This window comes from Zonotrichia albicollis, chromosome 1 (genome assembly GCF_047830755.1).
Source record: "Zonotrichia albicollis isolate bZonAlb1 chromosome 1, bZonAlb1.hap1, whole genome shotgun sequence".
In the NCBI taxonomy this organism is placed as follows: domain Eukaryota; kingdom Metazoa; phylum Chordata; class Aves; order Passeriformes; family Passerellidae; genus Zonotrichia; species Zonotrichia albicollis.
In genome coordinates this window covers 29,284,121-29,310,122 of record NC_133819.1, presented here as the reverse complement: position 1 = coordinate 29,310,122, position 26,002 = coordinate 29,284,121, and the positions used below count along the sequence as shown (strand labels likewise).

At 35.8% G+C, this 26,002-nt stretch overlaps 1 protein-coding gene across 1 annotated transcript in view; it reads left to right on the top strand.

Annotated features, from left to right (window-relative positions):
- The window catches only part of MEOX2 (mesenchyme homeobox 2), a 53,159-nt gene extending 32,466 nt beyond the window's left edge, over window positions 1-20,693 (top strand). The window contains exons 2-3 of the mRNA XM_005480837.4: window positions 5,892-6,064; window positions 18,655-20,693. Of these exons, the coding sequence (XP_005480894.1) occupies window positions 5,892-6,064; window positions 18,655-18,879 (398 nt within the window). The 3' untranslated portion in view covers window positions 18,880-20,693. The remainder of the gene's footprint in view (window positions 1-5,891; window positions 6,065-18,654) is intronic.
- The last annotated feature ends 5,309 nt before the right edge of the window (window positions 20,694-26,002 follow it).

Here is a 26,002-nt window from a genome sequence, read left to right as displayed (position 1 = left end):
CAGTTTGAAGAAGCAGTGACCCGTACATGCTATATAGTTAGAAGGTAAAAGAATATCTTTTCAAGCAGAGGTGTCTTCCAGAACCTGCAGCATTAGCTGCTACAGTGTAATGAATCAATGTTTCCGATACTGCAGTATAATTCCTAGACTTTTACTTTCAGAAGGCAATAATAACAAGATGTTGGCAGCAGCAGCCAGTAGGTAATGGTTTAGGACAGTATATAGTGTGTTTCGGAATACCCACAGGTTTTGCTGTGCCAGGTCAGTGTTTTCTTTGGGTGCGGATATGAGGCTGTTTTAAATTGTTAATTGTCACAGACTGTTAGAAAGCATTAACTCAATAAGCAAACAAAAGTTTGCTTTCATTAGACTGAAAAGAAGGATTCATGTAGTTTTAACATCGTACTTGTGCTACTGTGCAGTTTTGCCCACTTGCACATGCAGAGTTGTGAATTATGGAAATGATGATGTTGTCTGTTCCAATATTTAGTGAATTGCAGCTCCAGAAATACTTTTAATGACATTCTCCAAAGAGGCACTCAGACTGAAGGTGTTCAGTAATTTGGAAGTACACTTTTTCACTAGGTAAAATGTCTTTTAAGAACATTATTTAAATGACTGTGAAGAGAAGGAAAATTATGAAACAAAAATAGATTAATAAAGTCTGCAACATTTGGTGCAAATAATAGAAGGTGCATCAAAGTAACCATAGATACGTGGACTTATTTTTTCTTTTGTACAAAGACTTTACACAAAAGCAGGAAGTAAGGGTTTAACTTATGAACCTGCAAAGCAAAGAGCAGTGTTTTGGATACAGGGTAAATTTTCATATTAATTCTAAGCAACTTTGAATTGAAAATTTAGAAAATAAAAGTCATATAAAAACTTCATAATATTCTGTATTAAATGTCAAAAATGTCTGAAGGCGACTGTTTCTGGGTAAATCTTGCTCTCACACGTAGTTTCTGGCAAAAAAATAGGAACCATATGGAGACCTTTGCACCATCTCTTTGCTACTTTTTCCTTAGTTCATATTGTTCATATCTCAAAAGAAAAAAGAAAAGTAAGCAAGCATTTTGAATTGGATCACGTATCATTATTGTGTTTTTTGATTTCTAGAAGGTTTTGTTACATACCAGTTATATAAAAAAAGTCAAAGATTTATGTTTGAAAGAAATATTGTTTCATAAAACATTAAAATACTCAGAAGTAGCAAGATTTTTGCTTTTAATACTTTGCATAGATAGCTTCATTTCAAAGTAGATGCTATGTTGTAGTGGTTTGCTTGATCATCATTTATAGGAAGATACACAATTAAGGACATATAATTTATCCAACTTCACTATAAATTAATAGTGAAATAAATTTAGAAATTGTTTGCTAGTGCTGGGGGCTTTTCATGGGTAAGTGTTGCAAACTGTTAGTAAAAGTTGAAAACCTGAATACTGAGCAATAAAGGTGAAATTCTTATGGCCTTTTTGTCAAAAATCATTAGTGGTCATTGTCACTGTTCACTCTCAGTGTGCATATCAGGATCTGAAAACCTTCTGTAACTACCAATAGAACACTAGCAATCTGATTAATTTTTGAAAATTTTTGTCTGGGGATTTACATTCCTGGTATTAACTGAATGTTCATTTCTGTCTGAGAAATGAAGGTATGCCAGCTGTTGAACTAATCCAAGAAAAAAAAGGGTGTTTCTTGCACATTTGACCTTTGATTCTGACCCTACCTGGTTACTAGCAGGTCTTTGTACCATAGATACCTCCACCAGTCTCTTTCAATGTTCTGGATCAGTCTTTCTTTTCCTTAGGCGGGTATCAGAAGTAAAAACATCAAAATTATCACTGTATAGGAATTTGATCCTGTGTTCGCTTGGCATGCTTCAGCTCTTGATGCAGAGAGAAGGAAATAGGAACTCTGATGGGATAATACAAATGTTGGGATTAAGAACAAACCATTCCTTAAAGTAAAGCAGAAGTAACTTTTGAGGGTGGGGAATAGGGTGATTAGGAATGATTTTTTTTAAAAATAAATCTTGAGCTGTTTTTAAACTCGGCAAAAATCTTAGTCTTCAAAGATTTGTGGAACAGCCATTTATAACTCTGAATGTCTTTCCAAACAGTACTTTCTTACATCAGTTACCAACAAGTATTTTTGTCTAACAGGAGATATTAAAGATGCTGCTTGGAGTTTTTGAAAAGTGATAAAAACAGTTCTAAGAAAAGGCATGACCTGCATCCCTCAAAGCAGTGTTTAACTGCCTACATTACTTGACATCTAAAGAACAAAGGTTTCCAGAGGAGAGACTGATAAGGTACAAATACCTGCATGTAGGCTACATCTTCTGAAAGTGTGCCAGAGTTGGTCTGGCAGAAGGCGGAAGACAGACAATATAGATTACTGTATTTTTCATCAAGTGGTTAGTACCATCTGTATGTATTTTATGTGTGCCTTTTGAGAGGCAAGTAGTCTAACTCAGTTCCCCCTAGGCTTTGTTCTCTGCCTCTACACCTACCACTTGGCATAAGATGTAGCCAGTAGAAGAAAACTAAGGTTCTTGGGACCTTTTTCTTGCCTTAGTTGCAACAGCTGCAAAACAGATGTAGGCTGACGTGAGTTCTGCCAAGAATCTCTTCCAAGTCTCCCACCCATTTTCCACCAAAGAGAAGCTAGTCAGGTGATATGAACAGAGTCCTGAAGGTCAGAAAGAGATGGGAGTTCCCAATCTTGGCTTTATAGAGACTGCTAAAAAAACAACAGCCAATTAGAAAACCTAGATTCTTTCTCCTTTGAAATTAAAACAACCCCAAATTTTAAAACTAAAATTCCAAGCAGTACAACATCAATAGGACATAAAAGGCAACCTGCACATGAACCACAGCGACACTGCAGCAAGCAGGATGACAGCAAGAGACTCATGATTACCTAACTAGTACCCGTTTCAGTCTATTTTTAGATATATTTTCAATATCTCAAATGCATTAAGCAAAATACTATTGTCTTGCTGGCTGTATTTTTTTTGAAACAGATTTCCTGGGATTCTGGTTGCTCTGTTACATTACCTCAGTATTGAGAGGGAGTCAGCTCTCTGTACATGTCCCAGATTTCTGTGTACCTCTCCAGTTTCTGCTTTCAGTAGTGTTTGAATATACCATGTGGTTTTTACACTATTACAAATCCAATCAATAATATTCTCAAAAACAAATAAAACCCTGCAACTTTTCCACTGTGTCAGTCTGCTGGTGGCATCTTACTGCTAACAAAACTATGGCTGTCAGGCATTTAGAATCCAGCATTGAATTAAAGGTAGAATCCAGCAATGGAAGAAATGTCAAAATAACCAATAGTCCAAGAATGCTTATATTTCCACGGGATCTGTATGGGCTAACACTGATAACAGTTCTGAATCCTCTCTGTTGGCAAAGATGATGGATGTAGGCTACTAATGCAGTTATATTCCCCTTTCCTTATCCCAGTATTCCTCCCCTTCCCTTTTCAGTATCCCAAGAACCATTGGCTCTGAATGTTACAAAAAAAACATTTGCTGCTGAACAGCAAAGCCGTTTTCCTCATGGAACCATCTGCTTGCCAAAATTGCCCATGTTACAAGTCTCAGTCATTTACAGAGATCAGTGTCTTCCTGGGAGACATTTGGATGGGTACTCCTTAATTTTTTCCCTTCAAATATTCACAATAGAAGTAGCTACCAAGGTTTGATAGCCTTGGCCCCTCTTTCTGTCATGTATCCAGACTTATGTCTTCATTTCCAGTATTTTATCTTTGATATGGTATCAGTGTCATATGTAGGTACATTACTTTTATTTAAGGACACCACCTCTAGTCTGGAAAGCAGTGAGCCATGGATCCCTCTCACAGCAAGTACTGACATGGGAAGACTTCTTGGCTCATGGCCTCCCACAGGCACAGGATGACCAGGACAGTTATAAGAGGACTATAGAAATTATTTGCATAAAATTAATTTCTGTGTCATGCAGCACATAATGACTATGCACACCCATCTGCTTTCAAACCTGTATGAAACACATCTGGCAGTATAAGAATGGTTAGCCAAAATGGTAAGAATAATGATTTAGGTGTGTCTCTTCAGTGATTCAATGGAATGGGGATTTAGGGGTTTAAGTATTTAAATTCAGGTGATCTACTGATATTTGGACCTTATAATGGGATAGCAGACAGAGAAATTTAAAGGAAAAAAACCAACGTGCATGTTCCTGAAACAGAAAAACATGGAGAGAAGTTACAGTGACTCTACTTTGCCTATTAGCATAAAGGAAGAAATGTTAATTTCTAGGTGTAAAGTGGTTTTGAAATATCAAGTTTTCTATGTCAAGTTTGGATATAGACCTTGGCCCCACACTATTGTCAATGGGCCTGCCATCTAATGTCCTAAAATCCCTGCTGTGCTTGTGGCTGAACAACTCCCAGATACACTCACCAACTTTGGTGGACACTCTAAGTCATACAGCCAGTACTACATTTCACATTTGAAGCAAAGTTCTGTGTGTCATGTCAGCAAAAGCAGAGGTTTGGTGATATGCAGCCATTAGCTTTAAAATATTTTAAATTATTGACTATAGCACTGAGTCAAGAATCAACAGTTCTCATTACAAAAAAAAAAACAATTCAAAAACCCCCAAAGTCCCTTCCAAATAACAGAGTGACTGAAAAAAAGTGAAAATATTCTTATACCTTTATAAAATGTAGACTTGAAACCAGACTCATTGGCCAGTTGGACAGGCTCAGGCATGCTGATGATTCATCTGACACAGAGTCCCAGGGAGGGATTTTTTGTGAGCCAGTTCATTTGGATGTTGATGCACGTTTCTATTTAAATCAGCAGCTGAAGTGTGAATTAATCTGTGACATTTTTAAGATGGTTTGTGAGGCCAGAATTTGACTAATGATACTTGTACTGATCTCCTGCTAATTTTGGATTTATAGGTGTTGTATCATACCCAAACTTACAAATGTCTGGTCTTTTTTTTTCTTCTTCTTCTTTCCTTTTTTTTTTTTTTTTCCTTCCACTCTCTTTTTTTTTCCTTATGGTTTGAACATTCATTTATTTAAGCTGACTTCACTGACTGCAATAGAATGACTGTCACTGAGTTACTGAGTTCAGTAGTTTGGGTCAGGACCAAATATATCTGTTTCTGAGAGTAAAAGGAACTATGAGGGTGATAATGAAACTTTCAGCAAAGCTCCTCTTATTGTGGCCAAAGTATCCCTTAGGTAATGAGCATCAGTGGTAGCAAATTTCCTATATTGATACCAGCTGTGCCAAAAAGCTCCTACCTGCACTATGGCGTGAGCAGGAGATCCCATGGGACATGGGATAGGACCAACTTCCTTTTGACGTGTGGTCAGTTTCCTGTGCTTTGTCTGTTGCTTTCCCTGAAAGTGTAACTGCACTAAACCTTAAAGTGTCTGCTGTAAAACAGCTTTGGCTTAAGGTATTAGTGAAATGATAGGGGAGAGAGATTCTTGAGGTATTACTCATTATACAGTAATCAAATGATACGCATCCTGTACTGGTTGGGTGCACTGAGAATTGCCAGCAGTGGGAAGGAATTGAAGCTTTGCAGAAATTATTCAGAGAATTGTTAGAAAATGAAGCACTGCAAGGTTTTAAGCTAAAGTTTGATGTGTTTCAATGGAAGCAGCAGATCAAGTCTGCCAGAATTACTTCTGCTTTCCTGATTTACAGCAAAGGATCCAAAGGAATGAAAGCAAGGGTGTGTTTCAGAGAGAAGAAAGTTTGAAAGATGTAACTTTAGCTTGTTGTTGTCGTCGTCTTTGGGCTTGTTTCCTATTTCGCTGTATACTTGTCATTACATTACATCACTTTTTGCCTTTTTTTTTTTTTTCAGATTCCCAAGAAGGCAACTACAAGACAGAGGTCAACAGTAAACCCAGGAAGGAAAGGACAGCTTTCACCAAGGAGCAAATCAGAGAGCTAGAAGCAGAATTTGCTCATCATAACTATTTGACCAGGCTGAGAAGATATGAGATAGCAGTAAATCTTGACCTCACTGAAAGACAGGTACTGATGAAAAATAATGGACTTTAAATGCCTGCCCAATATGTGCCAGTGATTAGCAGCTCCTCACAGTAAAGCTCATTATAATATTATATATATATACATATATATATAAAATATTATCATGCTAACATTTATGTTGATAAATCAGATTGAATGTTTTTAGCAAAATTATATACATTTATTATCTCTCTGCTGTGAAAGTAATTTATACTTTCATACGTACCACTTACAGATTAATTTCATCTCTTAGGCAGAGATGGAAGATAAAAGCATGAGTGATAGATCTGTTAGATGGGTGCATGTCTTTTCTAATCCGTCCACACCAATGTCATTGAAGAGGGGGTAGGTCCCAAACACTGTATGCACAAGGAGTTGGTTTGCCTGCATGCAACAAATACGAGCAACTTAGTTCAGCCTATTAAGTATATGCAGTGGCCATTAATGCAGAGTTTCTGAACATCCTGTTTCCAGATGGCAGCAAAAATGGGAACGCCAGCAAAACTGGGATACAGGCATTTTAAACCCCTTTATCTTACCCTGCTCTGTAAAAGCAGCGGAGATGATGGAATTTCTTATCACTGTTATTGGTTTCCTGCTCACCAAACCCTGGTCCAGGAAACACTTCTGCATGTGCTTAAGTTTCATCATGCATGTTGTCACATTGATTTCTAATGGAAATATCCATGTTACACATGTATTGAAGTGTTTCAGGATCTCATCTTTATACACTAAATAGGTAGTGAAGTCACATTTCAAATAATAATTACATCAATGTACACATTTTGAAAATGTGTTTTAGTAAAGAAGTTTAGAATACTGGCCTCAAATACACAAAATCTCATTAAATATTTCCTACAGTTTTAATATTAAAATGGAAAGCTTTTTGCCCACTGATAGACAGTCATTCTTTTTTCAGGAATTAATATGAGATTGAGGGATTGCTTTAGATGCAATCAGTAAGATGATGATAAAGTCAAAAGTAGGTATCAAAATAGCATAATGATTTGTGAAGTCTACATATAAGAAGATTTGCAATTTTCTTGAGCACCTGCCATAGGTACATATATCAAATCCAGCAAATAAATGAAACAATAAATAATTTTTAAAATGAACACATTTTTACTCACAAAAGCAAATCCAACAGCTTTTTGCTTTGAAAGCTTCTAGAAAATGGCTGTGCCTTTGAGCTTTTCGAGAAAAACACAGCAATTTCTTGTTCGATTTGACCACAGTACCAGGTTTCACTGGGGTAATTTTCAGTTACTTATGTATGGTAGTTACGTTTTTGAAGTACATTATTTTGTATCAAATAATTGATAAAATTTTGCCTGTTTTTCATTTCCACTGTCTATGCTTTTTAGACTCACACCTGATTTTGACAGCTAAGGCGAGAAAGAATGAATTCTTGTCTTGGTGACAAAGGTAGAGTCGGCATGAAACTGAACAATGATAAATAAATTTAAAAAAATACCTGATGGCAAATTTGACAGGAATCAGTCAGCTGGATATAGCTCTACATTTAATAATGGTGAATTTGGCCTAGAATTAAGTGTTGCCCTGGAAAAATTCTATGTTCTTTTCTTCAAAGATCATGTTGAGTAGTACAACTAAATGAAGAGACAGTTTATTATCCTGAAGGGAATAGTTAATCTAAAAGCATTTAGCATACTGAAAATAAGATAAATATTAAATATTGGTTTTGGAGGAGAAAAGACAGTCCAGCTATATAAGTACAGAGAATTTATTTAAGTCATGGTAGTAGTTTCTGTTCTCCAGCTGTCACAAAGCATCAGTTTTAAGCATTCTGCAGATTATTGTGGTAATTTCTACAGCATTGTCATTAGTCTTTTTATTTATGTAAGTGAATCCTTCTCTGCTTCCCCAGATTATCACAGAGTGACAACTGAGCTCCTAGAGATAACTCCCTTCCCTTCTTCCTTCCTTCCTGCCTTCCTGCTTAACACCACCTTAGAAAAGGAAAGCATTAAGATTTTTAGTTTGATAGAATCCAGTTCTGTGTCTTCCCACAGTAAAATGGTCTGAGAAAAGGAGAAGAAACAACAACAACAAAAAACATTAAAACTGTATTGTTAATCAAAAAGTGAACACTGAGGGGAAATTCTGGACATATTTTTCAGTTTCTGAATCATATGGTTATGTATGTTATAGCCAAGTAATGTTATAAAGTAAAAATGTCTCTTTTAAACCAAATCTATTGCTTTGATAGAAAAATGGTGTAAATAGCACGGATCTGGGTAGGGGTTTCCCTGGTATATGGCAGACTTCAGAAGCTGAATGCCATAAATCAAAAGACTTGGCTCTTCTTGTATACTTGTTTTATATCAGTATTCCTCCAGTGACTTAAAAATGTACTTCAGGGTGAGCATGATGTGACATTAATACTTCTTTTCTCTCCAGTTAAGAGAGGGAAGTCTCCTCAGGAACTGTCTTTCCATCATTACCAAAATGAATCATTACCCTTGAGCGAGATAACAGCACTTATTTTCATTCTAACTACCGTTATGACTTTTTTTCAACTGGCCATGCCTACAGAGGAGATCATATTTGATACCTACCTTAAACAGGTGCAAAAAATGACCTAAAATATATTGATGGCATTATCGACCATGCCCCCCCTTTCCCATGAGATAGCATTTTTAGAAACTTGCTGTTTGCAGAACCATTTCTCTTTACTATTTTCCCAGAGCTGCATTGCAGAGAGTGCAATAGCCAATAGTTCCTTTGTTTGAAAGTAGTAGCAGTAGTTCCTTTGTTTGAAATAAGTGAACACACAAGTGATAGCCTTGATTTCATGCTGTAGACCCCTTGGTGTTGGGAGATTTCTTAATCTCTCATGAAACATTGAATTTGCATACAGAGAATTAAAACTTCCTAGAGATGGTACAATGGTAAAATAGTAGCATTGGCTATTGGGTGAAATAATGAATCTGCTTGGAAAATAGGTTTAAGAGCAGACCTTACCCCTGATGGAATTATTTGTTTAGCATTACTTTTTAGTTAAGATTTTTAAGACAAGTGTATTATTCAGATAAAGAAGAACAACAAAATAATCTGGAGAAAGTATTGTTGGGTCATCTTAAAACTACAACTTTCAGTTATTCTCCAAGATGTGAGATAAATAATGTAGCCTATTATCTTAAAAAATCTCTATCTTCCTCTTGACTATAGTGATAATTTCTACCATATGCCACAGATTAAAAGAGGCACTGACCAACTAACACTTCATAATTACCTTTCTGGCATTTAAATAAGCTGTAGAAAAAAGCAGATGTCTAACCATATTTAAAAAGCTATATAAGAGTATTAAAGTTTTCTGCAGTCATCAAAGTAAGGCTTCATTTGACTTTTGAAATAACTTACAAGATCAATTCAAACATAAATGACTCATGGAAGGCTACTTCACAAAAAAAGAAGAAGCAAGAAAAAAAAAAAAAAAAAAAAAAAAAAACAAGAAAAAACCCCCTACATATGGCTCAGGAGAACGAAGTAATCCTATCACTCCCTAAAAAGGAAACCTGAGTTACAAGACAGGAGGATGACATTAAATAAGTGCCTCAATTGCCTAGATATAAAGAGTGCACTTTGAGAGCATTATAAGCACATCTGGTGGTAGGATGGCTCTATTATGGTATTGTAAGAACTCCAGAAATATAGGTACATATAATGCTTGCTCCCTCTCCTGTAGAGTGCACTCACAATCCCAGATCAGGCAGCAGTTAATAATTTTCAGCTGGCAGGCCTCTATTATATTTTGAAGTGCTAGTTAGACTAAAAACTATCTGAGTTCCCTAGATATTTGTAACCTTGACAAACGCATTCTTGGCTTTTTTGTACCTCCAGATAAACTTGGAGATGGTTCCATGCAGACTTTTTAATATCTCACCGTGGGATGAGGGGAGGAAGCAGCTGCAGTGGGGTATCAGAGGAGTGGCAAAATGGACATTTTTACGGAGTTGATCCTGCCAAATATAGAAAGAGTAGGAGATCTTTCCATCTCACAAGATCTTTTTGCGTGGAGCTAATCAAAAGAGTAATGTTGCAGTTCTTCAGGCTAGCTAAGGTTACCGGAATAAACAGTCGAAATATGTAATGCTTCAGTTTGCCAACACAAACGGAAAATCCCACCTAGTCAGATTAAATTCTGCTGATGGCAACAACAGCTTTATTTCTTCTCAACTTTAATTCCCAATATCTGCCTAGAAGCTACCAATCATTTATAAAAAGCCTAAAGCCATTGATTTTGCATAGGCAAAGGACAAAATTTTTTCCAAGTGAAGAATGCTTTTGTACCAAGCGTTTGACTTCCATGCATGTGGTACCAACATGGAATGAGTCACAAAGAAAGAAGCTTTGTGATGCCTTTTTCCTGCCAGAAATGGAAACAAGCAGCCCTATTATTTAAATTATACTTATGGTATAGTACCATAACCCACACTGTAGCACTGCATTGTTAAGATCGTGCAAATACTACATGAAGCTTACCATTAGAAAACTTTTCTCCAGACCTGGTTACCTCAAAACTTCATCCCAAGTGACTTGATTAAAATACTTCTCAGCATTACGAAGGTAAATGGAGGTTAATCACTGCATTGTTTAGACTTCACTGATAAGGTAAGAGTAGCTTTATTTGGTCACCCAGGCAAGAAAACAGGAATTCAACATTCCTCCATCATGTGTTTGTTCTGCACAGCTGCTGGAAGTGTAAATATCTCTTCATGCATTAAATGGCACAACTAATTTTCTACTTTAGGAAGCTAGTTTTCTGAGGCTAGGTGGTGAATATTTTCAAACAAAAATCAAACAAAAATCAAACTGTATTGATGGGACAGGCTTGACCACATCAGTCTGTCATGCTGTCACATCTTTGAAAGGCAGCTGCTCATTCCACACTTCCATGTGTTAAGCACACTCTATCCACACTATAATAATGAGTCTGCATGGCTTGAAATCCTTTAGATTTTTTGTTTATTTAAAGTAACACTGTTAATAAAATAAAACTTTGATATTTGTCTTGAGCAATATAAATACCAACAGTAAGAGTCACTGTGCTACCTCTGTTCTTTCTCAGGAAAGAATTCAGCTAGAAAACTTAGACATAATTAGTGCATAATTTTGATTTGTGCATTATTTAAAAATTATTTTACTAATTATTTAAAAAAAATTACATGGCAAAAATTCATCAACATATTTAATTTCCAGTATGGATTGAATTTAAACAAGCAATTCATATGCAAAGAGCCAAGAACTTCAAGCTGTTGGTTGTGAATGGACCCTACACCTGCAGAGAGACCCCATGAGGTTCTGGGTGGGGAGAAACCTCTGCTGTGCCAAGAAGCATATGTGATAGAGACAAGAATATTAGCAGCTCATACAGCTGCTTTTACCAAGTGTTTGAGGCATGGCTATTACCTACCCCTGCTCCTTCTTATACTCAAGTTGAGAAAGATGTGGCTTCTTCTGTTGTCTCTTTAGGGAGAGAAGAGCTTTTAAATTTGTTGTTTGTAGTCATTTTAAGAAATAGAAGAAATCAGTGGAGAACAAATTATTTTGTAGAGTCAAAAATGAACATGTAGAAAAAAGGAGATTTTTTTTTCTTTGGGAGGCCATTGAGAAATGTTGATCTGTGCAAAATGGGTGCAAAGTGATGAACATTACAATTTTTTTTCATCATTGAGTAAAATACTCTACATATGAGTAATTCATGGAGGTAAATGTCTACAAAAAGAAGAGGAAAGTTTAGCTTAAGGTAATTAGTTTTCCACCATTTGTTTATTTTGTAGGTTTGGATCACACGATCATAGAATCATGGAATTGTTTGGGTTAGAGTACCTTAAAGATCATTTAGTTCCAACTGCCCATGGGCAGGGAACATTTTACTAGACAAAGTTGCTCTGATCCTTATCCACTCCAATCTGAAACACTTGCAAGGATGGAAAGTTCACAAGCTCTTTGGGCAACCTCAGCCTCACAGTAGAGAACTTCTTCCTAATATCTAATATAAACCTACCCTCCTTTATCTTAAAACCATTCCCCCTTGTCCTATGAGTGACTTATCAAAGTCACTCTCCATCCCTGTAAGCCCCCTTAGGTCCTATACATAGTAAAGGAATGGATGAAAGTATGCTCTTAAAAGATGTATTACAGGAGAATAAGATATAGGGAGTTCAAGCAGCAGCCCCTCAGATTGCCTTTCTTTGCCTATAACCAAAAAAAGGAAAGACTAATTTTACAAAAAAAATACGACCTTAGATTATGTAAAACAAGTCACTAGGAGGAAGGTGCCTGAAATAGTATTTGTCCTTCTGCTTAAGATATATTAACTGCAAAATCTACTTTAGAGAGGTTTTGATTGAGGAGGATTAGCTGTTTGATCATGAAAGCAATTTTGAAGACCATTGGTGGAGAAGGCAACTGTTCTTTGGAGGGAGTAGAGGGAGGTAAACTGAGTGCTCCCAAAGACTTTTGAAACTGGAATGAAGTGCTGCTATCACTGCTGTCCTCTGAAATATAATGGCTATTCCATCCCTGTTTAAACGTGGGAGGTAGAAAGGAGAATGTATCACCTAAGCAGTACCAAAATCTCAACTGACTTTCATGTAACGATAAACCAGAACTCACTCCTACACCTTCCTGGGTGCCAAAAGCTCCAGCTGTCCTTTGTGCACCTGCCAAAACCTCCCCTTTTTCTCAACAGCTGCTGCAAAGTACTTGTACACATTCAGTGTAAGGTTCTGTAATGTAACATGAAGCAGATCATTTTAAATAAGTGAGCAGGTGACTTAAATAATTTTAATCACAAGGCTCTGGTACCACTTCTTAATTTCCAAAGATAAGTCCATTTTCTTCAAGTGATGGATTTTGGAAATATTTTATATTAACTAAGAAAACATTTAATAATAAAATTTATTTAAATTAGTTTTAATCTCTAAAATATATTTGAGATTTTCTTTGGAATAGAAAATGGAATTCCTTTGTTATATTCTATGAGCAATTATATTTATTCATAGGTTTTTTACTTCTATATATTCATATAGAAGTATACTTCTATACTTCATATAGAAGTATATATAGAAGTATTCATATACTTCTATATATTAATATATATTTACTTCTATATATTCATAGGTATTTTACTTGTATACGTTTCTGAATAAACTATCATGAAAATATTATCTGTATGCATGCAAAAAAGGCAAGCTTCAGCTGTATAACACCAGAGATTTCTGTAAATTTCAGGAGTTGGACTTTCCTTAAAACTTGGCAGCATAAATGTACTATCTAAAAATAACAGGAATGTTTTCAAGGCCTAAGAAAGCTTAGAAGTAAACCTATTTTTTTTTCTAATTTTGAAAACTTAGGGTTATTTTTTATTATTCATATGTTTGTCTGTATCAGAGGAAAGTAAACCGAAAGGTTTAAAAATAATAAATGTAAATGGATAATGGCTGACTGAGGCAGAATGCTTTAAAGGCTTGCTGCTTTGGTCTTCATGACATATCATTTAGGTATATTAAAACATGGAATTTGGGATGCTGACTGCAAAGACTCTTGCTTAGAAATACAGATCCCCTAAAGCAAAAGAATAGCTACAACTGGCACAGCACTCTTGTTTCTAATTTTTAAGGCTCTCTAGATATCAGGCCTCAAATTTTAATCTTGTTTAGGACTCATGCCACTAAAACCTGGAATAGAAAACTGGATTTTAGGAAAGAATTTTTCATTTCCAGAAAATAGCTTTTATAAAGAGAAAGTATTTTTTTTCTTAAAAGAAGAAAGGGAGCTGATAGTAAAAGTAAGATAGTTTGAATTCAGTCATTACTTTTTCATTCAATTATTCTTAAAGTTAACATGACTGAAAGGCTCTGCTGAAGAAGGAGCATTAAATCAGAAGCTTTAGGAAATATTTATATTTTGAATCAAAAGGAGTTGTTGATGTCCACATAAGGAAGTTATATTAAAGATACACATCCAACACAGCCCATCATGTGGTCCTTCAGACTACTAAGAACCTATATATCATAAGTATGTAATAATTATTTTGGCAATGTAGACACTAACAATGTCAACCTCATTGTTTTAACTCCCCTCCTATGATTCCTACAGAGCAGACCTTAAAATAAATTGGTCACAGCAAAACATTTATCTTGTAGATCAGGAGATATGCGATGAGAAATAATTTACTCGTATCTAAAGTAACAGTCTAATCATCAGATGTGGAGATGCAGATGCTAAACAACTTGTTGACTAAGGGAAAAGAAGCAGGGCTTTCGTGCCAGTAAGCAGATGTGCTCAATAGACTGCCTCATAAGCGCTGATTTAGAAACAGCTGTTAATGCTACCATCATCTTTAATGCAGCTCATTTCCCGCCACTTCCTTTGTTTGCTGTGCATGCACATGTTGCTCCATACAGTCAAGTTGTGCTAGTCAAAGGGTGGAGACGAGGGAGTGCATTTCAATAAACAGTAGGCAATCAGGACTTGATTCTGAGAGGTGGTGAGCACGCTCAGACCCTGCTGGAGCTAACAGGCTTGAAAAATAGCATTAAAAGCTCTGTAAATCTTATTAAGTTTGTCACAGTAGATCTTTAAACTTTCTTAAAGGATGTAATTTTTTGCAAAAGTTGTGAATGTCACTACTAGTTTTTTCACTGGGGGAAATTTCAAAAATTTTTAAAGTTCATTTCAGCAAGGATTTTTTCTCTCTATTTTTATTTCAATTTTTCTTTATTTTTCTTTCAGTCATTCAGTCACTCTGTCACTCTTGATCCATTCTATTTTATTCTACTTCTTTTATTTTCTATCTTCTTTCTTTATCCTCTCTCCTTTATGTTTCTCAGGGTTTTTTGTTTTGACTCATGTTATATGCATGAAGATTTAAATGAGTTGTGCGTTTAAAAAGCATTCTTTTCCATGAACCAAGATAAACTGATGCTCTGAATTACTGCACACAAAGTTTGCTTCACTTCCTTTCCATTACTAAAATATCGATGGATCACGTATCAGTAACAATTATACCCTCTATAACTGACCTTCAGCTCCAAAGGAAGTTCAGAATTCCAATATCTAAATTTGATCTCTAGAGGAAATAACAAGTGAAGTACCTGTCTCATATTATTAGCAAATGAGCATTAAGGTCTTCATTTAGAGTCTACTGAGCTCTATGAAAAAAAACTCACATTGACATTAGTGTACTTTGGATCAGATCAAAAGTGGACTTCAATACTTCATAATGGAGGACATAAAGAAATATATAGTAAAAAATTATTTTATGTGTGTATAATGCATTCCCTTATATAAGAACCCTGCAGTACATTAGCACAGCAAATGGCATCAAAATAAACTCACAAAATTTTCAATTATAAACTTGACTATAAATGATTTCTAGCTTTTGAGAATAGACTATAAATGATTTCTAGCTTTTGAGAATAAACTTTGACATACCAAAAAAGCAATTGCTTATTTTTTATTCTGTCAGTAAACCAGATGCAGTTTATTTAAAGTAATGAACAAAAAAGCCTTCCCCGCCCTCCCCCCCTTTTTAACATTGTTACCATTTTCTCTTTATGGGAAGGCTATATGTTCATAATATTCAGTAGTATATTTCCTCCTAAGAGATTGTCAGGGTTACTTTCTTCCTTCTACACTCAAGAGAGTTCATGCAAAGGGAGCTGGAGTCATTTCAGCCCAACTTTCCCAAAATGCCATGTTTCCCATACAATGGGTCACCTGCAGACATAGCATTACATGCTGGATCCTTGGAGGAATATGCAAATGTAACTAGTGCTCATCCTTGAAAAAGGAAGTCATCATCCCTTTACTGATTTATATCAACTAATATGCAGGTGCTGACCTCTACTAATCCCTGGTGGAGGCACCTTAAGGCATAATTTTCTGAGCTGATCTGAAGGCCAGTGATCTGAAGGAAGAAGTACTCCCCAGCCTGGATTCAGTTACTCATTACCTGGACCTGGGGTCAATCTTTTGGATTTAATGCTCAAGGACACAGACTCATCTCAACTCTGCTGTTGTCAAAATGGCCTGAATTATAACAAGCAGAACCAAAATGTATCATCATAAAAATGAAAACCAGAATAAGTTATTAAATTACAGTAGAAAACAGTCAAAAATGTCAGTTTAGCAATGTGAGAATTAGTTTTGTCTGTGAGAGAACAGAAATGAGCACCTGGAACAGAAGCCAGGCATTAATCATCCTGTTCACTCCTGTCCTATCCAGGACAGTGTCTGACTGGTCACAGGAGTATTAGCTTCAGTTTCTCAAGTATTCACAAATGAACTGACCACATCCAGAAGGCCTGGATGTCTCTTATTCCAGTAAGTTAAAGTAGGTTGCATCCAGGCTGTGCACTGAAACCTTAACTTCAACTGCATTATTGTCATGTTTCTTGAAACCATGTTTTCTATAAATTATTATTACTCTCTTCTAGGCTTTGAGTGATGTGAATTATTCTGTGAATGTTCAAGGACATAAAAATATCCAGAGAATTGCTTCGACCTTTTAATAATTACTCCAATCCTGTAATTTTTTCTTACCAAAGAATAATGGCTTGGCCCTTATTTCATAAGTGGGATAATATCCTGTGATAATGGGTCCAACCCAGTGTATTATTTTTGATGTTCAGATAATTATTGCAGTTGTGTCTACTGTGCTACCTGGCACAAGTAGAGCAGTGCCTTTTGCAAGGGAAACTTCACTGTTAAAAAACCCCCCAAAAACGAAACAAAATATTATCACTTCTCCCAGAAAGCTGCCAATGCTATACCCTTTTGAAGACATTGTTTCAGTGACAGACTCTTCTGATACCAGTTCTGAGTATGGTAATATCCAACATCACAGCAGCCACTAATAAATATCTTCCCTTTTACACTTTTTCACTTGGCAAGCTAGATTTCTTTGGCTCTGATGAGCTGACTAGAGGAAAAGATGTGCTCTGCTTAAAGGCTCTTAACTAACCTGGAATCATTTTTCTCTGTTCCCAAGTGATTTGCTTTAGCAGCTCACTTTGGCTTTAACGGGAATAGAGACTATTTAAAAAATAAATAAGCTCTCTTCCTTCCTATATACATTTACAAAGAGCACGATGCTATCTATCAGTTCAACTGTAGTAAAATTTTAATGCAAAATTCAAAGCAATAGTAAAGGTTAAAAACTGTGAGGTTTCCTGGATGTGTAAGACAGATTCAGCAAAACAGCATTTTTGTGGCTCTATTACTCATGTTGAACAATATGTCCTGCTGTGCCTGTTGCTTGCTGATTCTTTTAAAACTCTGAAACACATTCTGCTAAACACAGCAGAGGATATACTAGCATTGCAGGCTTTCTTGCTTTTTTTCCAAGTTAAATGTTGCAGGCATTGTTTATTTTTCTGTGGAACCTTCATCTGAAGAGCTGCATACACACACACACACACACACACACAGACACACAGACATACAGACACACAAGATTTTTCAGCAACATTAACTCTAAATGAATCAAACTGAACAATATTCTATTCATACTGTTCTCAGTGACAGTACTTGAAGCTGATCTGAAATCAGCCTTTAATCTGGTCTAATATATTTGACAGCTGCTATGCACATCTTTTTTTTTTTTACTTTTCTTTTGGCTATTGAAAAATATTGTGGTTTGCAGTGCAAATAATTTAGGTTGACTTTTCCCTCATATATTTCCATACAGAGATGGGGAGGAGCGATAATGAGTTTCAGCTGGTGTGAAATCTTGGGGTTTAATATGACTTAAACACAGATACATTTTTAGTCTTCCATGTTATGAATTTCTTTTTCATTCTTATCTGAAATTATTTGCTAATTTTGACTCAATTTATAAATGCCTTGCCTTCTGACTCTGGGAGTAGTTATTTGTCTAAAAAATTTGATCAGGGTCTATGGTTAAATGCAGCAGAATAAAGGATCAGTTGACTAGAATAATTTGAACACATTTGTGAAATAGACAGGGAAGTCTTAAGCTCTTATAGTAAGAAATGGTCTTTCAGATACTTCAGCAAGTTTAAATAAAAAGGCACCTTTAAAGTGGTGCACCTGAAACTCATCACCAGCTAACAGAAACAAAGAAGAAAGCAATGCCAAATTTCAGGCAAGTTGTTTTGCAGAGTAACTACCATCTGATGAAGGGTTCTCTGTTACTCAAATTGTATATTCTTTTGCACAGTCCCTTGATGGGAAATATTTTGATTTTGTTTCTCTCTCTGACAAATGGCATTAATATATTTTTCAAGAGTATGTGATCTTTTGAATGTTTTTTAAAGGGCTTGGAGATGTTCCTACAGAACTGTCTGTAGCAGATAGCCCAACTGTCTTCTTAAGAATAGCTCCTTTTCCTCCCTTGCTGTCACTATCCCCAGTGTTCACATCCTACCCAAAACTGAATTGCCTGGTCTTCAGGGAAATCTTGCTAAGCTCTTTACCATCCAGACAGAAAGGCACATTAGGAAAATACAATCCCCAAGCGCTGCACTACAGGTAGAAAGTTGACTTTTACCTTCAGTGACCCCATCTTTATTTTCTTGTTTTGTCTTTCTTCTGCGAAGGTAAAAGTTTGGTTCCAGAACAGACGGATGAAGTGGAAGCGCGTAAAAGGGGGCCAGCAAGGGGCAGCAGCCCGGGAGAAGGAACTGGTGAATGTGAAAAAGGGCACGCTGCTCCCCTCCGAGCTCTCTGGCATCGGTGCCGCCGGGCTCCAGCACACAGGGGACTCTCTAGCCAACGACGACAGCCACGACAGCGACCACAGCTCCGAGCACGCACACTTATGATGCACACAGAGTGCCCCAGCTCCGTTCTCAGGAAAGATGCTTTGCTGGCAAGCCTTACACAGGCATCGTTTACTTATGCAAGTGACTCTGGCAGTGATCTTTAAAGTTGTTATGGAAAATTCAGGCTTATTGTGTCTGCTTTTCTCGATTCTTTGATGGTTTACAGTAAGTGCCATGTCTTAAAGGTGCCTCAAGAGTGGAGAAGTGGAAGACAAACTTACTTTGAACATTCCAGATTTGTTTGTCGTTTTTATGACAGCGGGCAGGTATTTTTGCTTAAGCTTGCACTGAAAATTACATTGCTCTCAAAGACGTTATATCCTGAAAACCACAGTGCCACAAAATCACTATCTAGTGGATAAGAATTGTATTTTAACTCTGTATATATTTACCTTACAGCATTTTCCTGTCTTCACTAATTTTTAGCAATGCATTCATATTAGTTGATGGCAATAGTCACTCATGACAATAAATGGCTTTTTGTCTCTATATCTTTGTTTTGTTTTACCAAAGACATACAATAAATGCAGATACTTTTGTTCAAGTAGAGAACAATACAATAGTGTCTGCTAGGACACATCCTTGTATGACAGACAAAACAAACCTTATGTTGCATTTACTATCAACTGCTGCTAATAGGGTATTATTAAATTTACCTAGCTCCTCAATTCTTCCTATCTTATAACTGCAAAAAGTGATTTTAACAATCATAAGGATAGTCCAGTAACCTGCCAAAAATGTCATGTTCCACTCATGCTCAGTGGAAACTTTTCAAAGGATTAGTCGTCTCTACTTTGTCATAATTGAGTACATTGATAAATGCTGAAACTCTGCAGAAATGTTGTTGCTTCATGTTCACTTTGAAAAAACAGCAGCTAAACTGAAAGCTATTATCAACTGCTTATGTTGGCAGAAATCAAAATATGAAGGTAACTCTGTATTGTGTGCCATGTGTAAAATCAAGACATAATTTCTGTTATAAGCTTTTGTGTACATACAGGCAAATACCAAACCCCAAAATTTAATGCAAACCATTGATTGTACTTTGTAAAGAAATATGTTTAATAAATAATCCTTTTTAAATAACTCTGGTCTCTCTATAGTGATTACATAGGACTCTAAAAGTGATTTTTGCCTAAGCAGCTCTGTCTCTTTTTGTGTCTTTTGGAACTTCGTCTGGGGACAACACAAAGCTGTTTTCAAACTTAGGCTTTTAATCTTGGAGAAACCTTCTACCTTGATCCATTTGGGAAACTCTTTCCTTTAGCAGGAAAAATTTAACTAGCAGCGAATGATGTCTTCAGCCAAAACCAACAAGACTTTGTTCCATCATTTTTCCATATTTAAAGCAAATGTAAAGGGTTATTTTGTAGAACTTGTTGAAATGGATGAAAGGGAATAAATTCAAGGAAGGGATGCATACTTATATTAATCATGCCTTTGTTTAATAAAGTTGTTTAATATAAAAACTCAAAGCATCTCCTCAAAAATTCAGAGATTAATTGGACTGGGTAGTGTGATAGAAGGAAGTGGGTGAAAAAAAGAGAGAGCAAGAAATATGCACATCCTAGCAGGTACTTGTGAGCATTCGCTGAAACTCTGCTATGTGGAGCAGTAGGGCATCATGAAAATTAAATGCAATCAAGAAATCTGTGTCTATTTTCCAATTCCTTTCCACTGCAAGTTTGATCTTTCTTGCACATTAATTCTTGCCTTGACCATTTTAGTTTAAAATATCCAATCAATGGGTAATTCATTTTTTAAAAGACTTCAGAACATTTTATTGATTGCAGCTTAAGGGGCTTTGCATTTTTTTCTCAGCTCTTTTTTAAATGTCCTTGTCATACAAAAGTGCTGAGAACAGGAATGAGATAAGAGAAGTAAGCTAACTATTGTGAATATTTATATTTTTGATTTATGTCTGGGTGGGAAAGGGTTTTGGGTTTTGCAGGGATTATGAGAACAGAAAAAACTTACAGTGATTCATACTAAAGCTTTTACTCTTGGCTATTTTTTCTTTCCCCTTAAATGAAATATAACTACATTTCAAAATGAAAAATTACAATGGAAAGTTTAAAATAATTATCTTTAATTTTCAAATAACACTTCTTAACCACAGAGACTTAGTCAAATATAATGTGACTTGTTTTGGTAGTAAAGGGGAGAGAAGATGTCTTCCAAGTACTGTTGGCTGAAAATACCTTTCAAAGTTTGCAGAATTGTTTCTTGCTGTCATTCATGAAAAAATTAAAACTGCATCTGAAAACAGATCAACCAAGTTTGAGCTGACACTTTACAAAACAAATGGATGTGCTTTATTTTCATTATGTGAAACGCACCAATGTGTTCCTAGCCCAAGGCAAGGAACTAAAAATGAGACAACTAAAAAAAATTTAACATTTCCTATGCTTTAAAAGCAGTTCAGACTTTGAAAATGGCTGTAAGGCGCTAACTCTCATTTCTCAGACTACTTAAAGACCCCTCTCGGCTTTTAACCACGGTTTGTTGGTGCACCATTGGTGCGCACACCGAGGTGCAGAGATCCTGCACTGGCAGCAGCTGGACCTAGGAAGGCACAGTGATTGCCACCATGTTCTTGAAGGAACTTCCTAGCCCCACAGAAATACAGCCATGCTTCTTCCAGATTTCAGCTAGCTCCTATTCAAGCCACATAGAGCAGCAAGAAATGCCCCACACTTTGTAAGCCCCTCTTTGCAGCTCAGCAGGTCTGCTCAGGACTCATCAATGCAGATGGTGTCTCATTTTCTTCTGAATACACCAATTACACAAAAACTCTCTTAGGGAAGCTCCTGGGATCAACCATGTGCAGTAAGGTGCCATGAGTTTGTATCAAAGTTGTAGCACAATTTTGTTACTGAAAACAGATACGGTTAAAGGCTTTTGAACTATAAACTTAAGGGTTTGTTTTATCTTTGCTGTTTTATATCTGTCTGCAGACTGTTAAGTCTTCTACCAGTCTAGTCATGTGGTATAGCTAAGACTTTACCATTTAACACATGGACAAAATCAACCCCTAAGATTGTGACTTTCCCAAAGTTGTGCAAGCACTTGGTTATAGAGTGAAATGTAACTGTAATGAAACATAGTTAGTTTGGTCTATCTTTATTATTTACTGTTATTAAATAGTGGATAATCACTTTTCATGAGTTGTTGTCAATGAATCTGGCTTCTGATGAATCATGAGGATTTTGAGCAACCATAGTTTCAACATCGTATTTCTCCAGAGTCAATCTCTGATTTTATGTTGGTGTGTTTCTGAGCCAGACATAAAAATGTACTCAGAAAATATACACAGAAAATATAATTAACTGTAAAATGACAGTGATGCTTAACAGTTTAATTTTCAGCATGATGGATGATAAGAATTCTTTTTTCTCAGGTACAAAGCTATATACCAATTGCAGGGTTTCTTTCTCTTCCTTTATAACTGCTGGGTTTTTATTTCATTATTTTGTTTATTTTAGCTTCATTATTTTAGATATTGAGCTATTGTTAAAATAATACCATTGCAAGGTGGCTGGCTTTATTTAACTACACAAAAAGTAGTACTTTTTGTGCAAAAGTACAAAAGTAGCATCTTTTCTTGACTTTTCATTGATCCAAAAGTAGTCAGAAAAAAAGAAGAGACTCTATACCTATATCTTTCTACCACAGGCCAAGTTTCAAGGTAGTTTATGTTTCCTGCTTTAAGCGGAGGTTCTGACTGCTGCAATAATATTATTTATACAAATAAAGAAAGAAGCACTATTAGGACATGCACTCTTAGTAGCTATAAGTTAGAGGCATAAATTAGGAACAAAATGTCAGCTTGAGCCCTCATTTAGAATTTCCTGACTTCAGTCATTTGGTGTCTCTTGGGTGAGCTTGTATTGAAGAAAGTACATGCAGCATTTAAGATAAACTACAAGATTCAAGAAATTTTAAAGAATAACATTTAACTATTTATGAACTGTAATTTAATATTATTATGTAATGTGTGTGGATTGAAAAGAAGAATTTGGTATACAACCTGATGTCTATATTCATTTAAAAAAGACAATGTAACAGATAACTGGCAGTAACTGGCATAGGGCTTCAGTAGTGATGGGCTCTATAACCTCAGATTAATAATGACTCACTGGAGCTCATTTGCTTTTATATATTTCTTTCCATTTTAATTTTAAGCCCATGGTCTTTTGGCATCATTTACGGCTGAGAGCTGTGGTGTAGGAATCAGTTTCAATGTAATTTAAGGCCCCTGGCTGTTATTCAGGGCTTCCACATGGCATAATAAGAGGTTATCACATTCATCTGTAAAAACTGCAAATGTTTTAGCAGTTTCTCAGTCCTTTATTACTTCTGTCCAAGTTGTACATGCAGGACAATCACCTGAACAGTAGATTTGGTTGAGACCAATAAACAGAGAAGATCCTACAAAGCATTGTAAATGAAGAGTTTGCTAAATCATTTTTCTTTAGGAAAACTCCAAAGATTTTAAAAGTGCACTAAAGAAATTTGTACTGGCCAACTTGACAGGCCAAGTAAGCCTTGCAGGATTAGATTCAGGGCTCTAGTAAATGTCCTGTGACGGTTCTTTTTAAATATTATTTGCCCCTTGAATGCCTTCTATGAGAACCTATTCCAACTCTTGCAACCCTCACTCCTTCCCTTAACTGGATTCACAAAAAGAGAGCAGTATGTCATTCTTCAAAGAAGAATTGAAAAATATAGTTAAGATAAGGTATAAGAATGTGATTCAGGATATCAAATAATTATTAAAATGTTACTGGTTGTGTTCAGAGGACTAATTAACAGGAATAAAGTGTGTTGCCATATTCCCATTCTTTCCATAAATGATTTTTTCTATTCTTGTTTGGAATTTGTGAACGAAAAACTTTAAAAATCTTTGTGTATTATGTTTATTAAGGTTATATATTTGAACTCAAATATTTAATTCTGTTGTCTAATAGAATAAGATTGCTAGCTCACAGATTGACATTTCTCAAGAAAGAAAAAATTTGGACACAAGTACTCTTCTGCTAATATTTCAATTATTTTTTGGAAAATTTTGAAAAGTTACTATCCATTAAGAGAAATTTTGTGAAATGTTATTTACATTGGTGACCAACAAATTAATGAGATTCACTTATCCTTTAAGTAAACTTCAAAAAATAAAGAATTGTTTTCTGTAGGAATTTATTGTCTCATAACCACACAATAATATAATGAAATTTGTATTATAAAAGCATGCTCCAAAACAATATGAAGAAATTAACGTGTCAGATATCTGTAGGTATAGTCTAGTAATTAGGGATGGATTCTCATCCTAGTGTCACCATGAACATAAAGACACTGTATATGTTACTTATGGTTGCTTATGGACTTCAGGGTTTTTAGAAATATGTCTATTCTGAATACTTACCACATTATTTGCCAAAAAATCACATGCACAGCTGAGAAAATACTGAAATGGGCATTTTCCCAAATTAAAAATGTATCTTGAAAAGTGCACTTAGAAAAATTCTATGAAATCACCACAGAAATGCATTTAAGGGACTAAAACCTAGCAGGGGAGAAAAAAAGCCCCAAAATTTGGAATTACAACACATTGTAAATAATTTTGTATACATATTTCTATAATTCTTGTGTAGATATCTATTTGCTGGAACTATGGAAATAAAATACACAACTTTTCTTCCATAAGTGGTACTAGGTACAACGTAGAGCTGTCAGTTTTCTAATTTTAGCATATTTGTGTAAGACATTTGATTCTGATGACAATTTTATTATGAGAACTCAGGATTCCTTTTATATGGAATATTTCTGCAAGAAAGAAGTAAAGGTTCTTATAAGGCAGCAAAGAACCTCCTCTAAAGCCTATAGATGGCAATGGAAAGATTACGATTGATTTCACAAGGATTTGGACTTAGCCCAAAGTACACAAAAAAGTTCATACAAATCAGTGAACAGTCCAGGATTAAGACATTAGCCAATAATTTCCAAAGTGACTGCTGACTTTGTGCCTCCATTATGACACACAGTATCCTGATTTCAACAAAGTTTTGAGTACACAGTGAAAATTAGGACCACTTTATTGAAATGTGAGTTGAGAACCCCATAGTATGGGGTTATGAAAATTCTGGTTTTGGTTCTAACAGGAGTCATAATGCAGGATTTGTATAGCTGGCAAATCATCACATTAAGTTATTAAATTGTAGGTTCCATAAGCAATATGAAAGAATCTTGCCATGTTGCTTTCATTCTGCTATTTGTGGTATTAGTAGATAAGAAAAATAAAGTGTATTATATAGAAAGGTAGGTTTGAACAGATGTTCCCAAATGGTGTGGGGGGTAGGGGTGGTGAGGAAGGTAAAACTTTCCTTCCATTCAGATGTCTGTCTTGAATTTCTCACAGTTTTTGCAGACAGTTTGGCTCACTTCCAACATACATCGTTGCCTGTCTGGTATGAAAAATGCCATCTGTGGTGTATGGAAGTTCTTTCTTTAAAAGTGGCCTGCTAATTATTCTTCAGGCAGGTGTTACTAAAGTGAAGTCAGGTGTCAAGCATAGCATAAACTTTAAATTGACTAAAATTGCTCTGTTCTTCTGTTCTTTCCCAAAAGAATAGAATGGAATATAAGAGAGAATTGAAATGTTGGTTGATACAGCATTGAGATGACTCATGCAGCAGTATATATATTGTGGTGACACTCAAAAACTGAAAGTTAAAGGAATGAATGAAGTGTATAAATTTTCTAAAAGAAATGTCCTTCTGATTCTTACTGGTCCTTTATGTTTGCATTTTCATGTTGCAAAATGTTAAAAATCCTGATATTCTCAGAAATTTCAGACAGGGTAAAAGGTGTAGGAAAGAATTTCCTTCTGTGCTCTGGAAGACTGAGAAAGCTGTTTGATGAAAAGAGTGTGGAAGATGGCTGCTTTGTGTGAATGACACCTGCAAATTCTCACCTACCTTCACTCTCCAAACCACTCATGCCTTCAAGCTTTTTGAAGATTAATAGGATGGTTAATGGGCCAGAATCAACACATGAGGGCTGCAGGCAGCCATTCAGCTGATCCATGAGCCCCAGCTCCCAGGATAAGCACTGCTGCTGCCTCTCA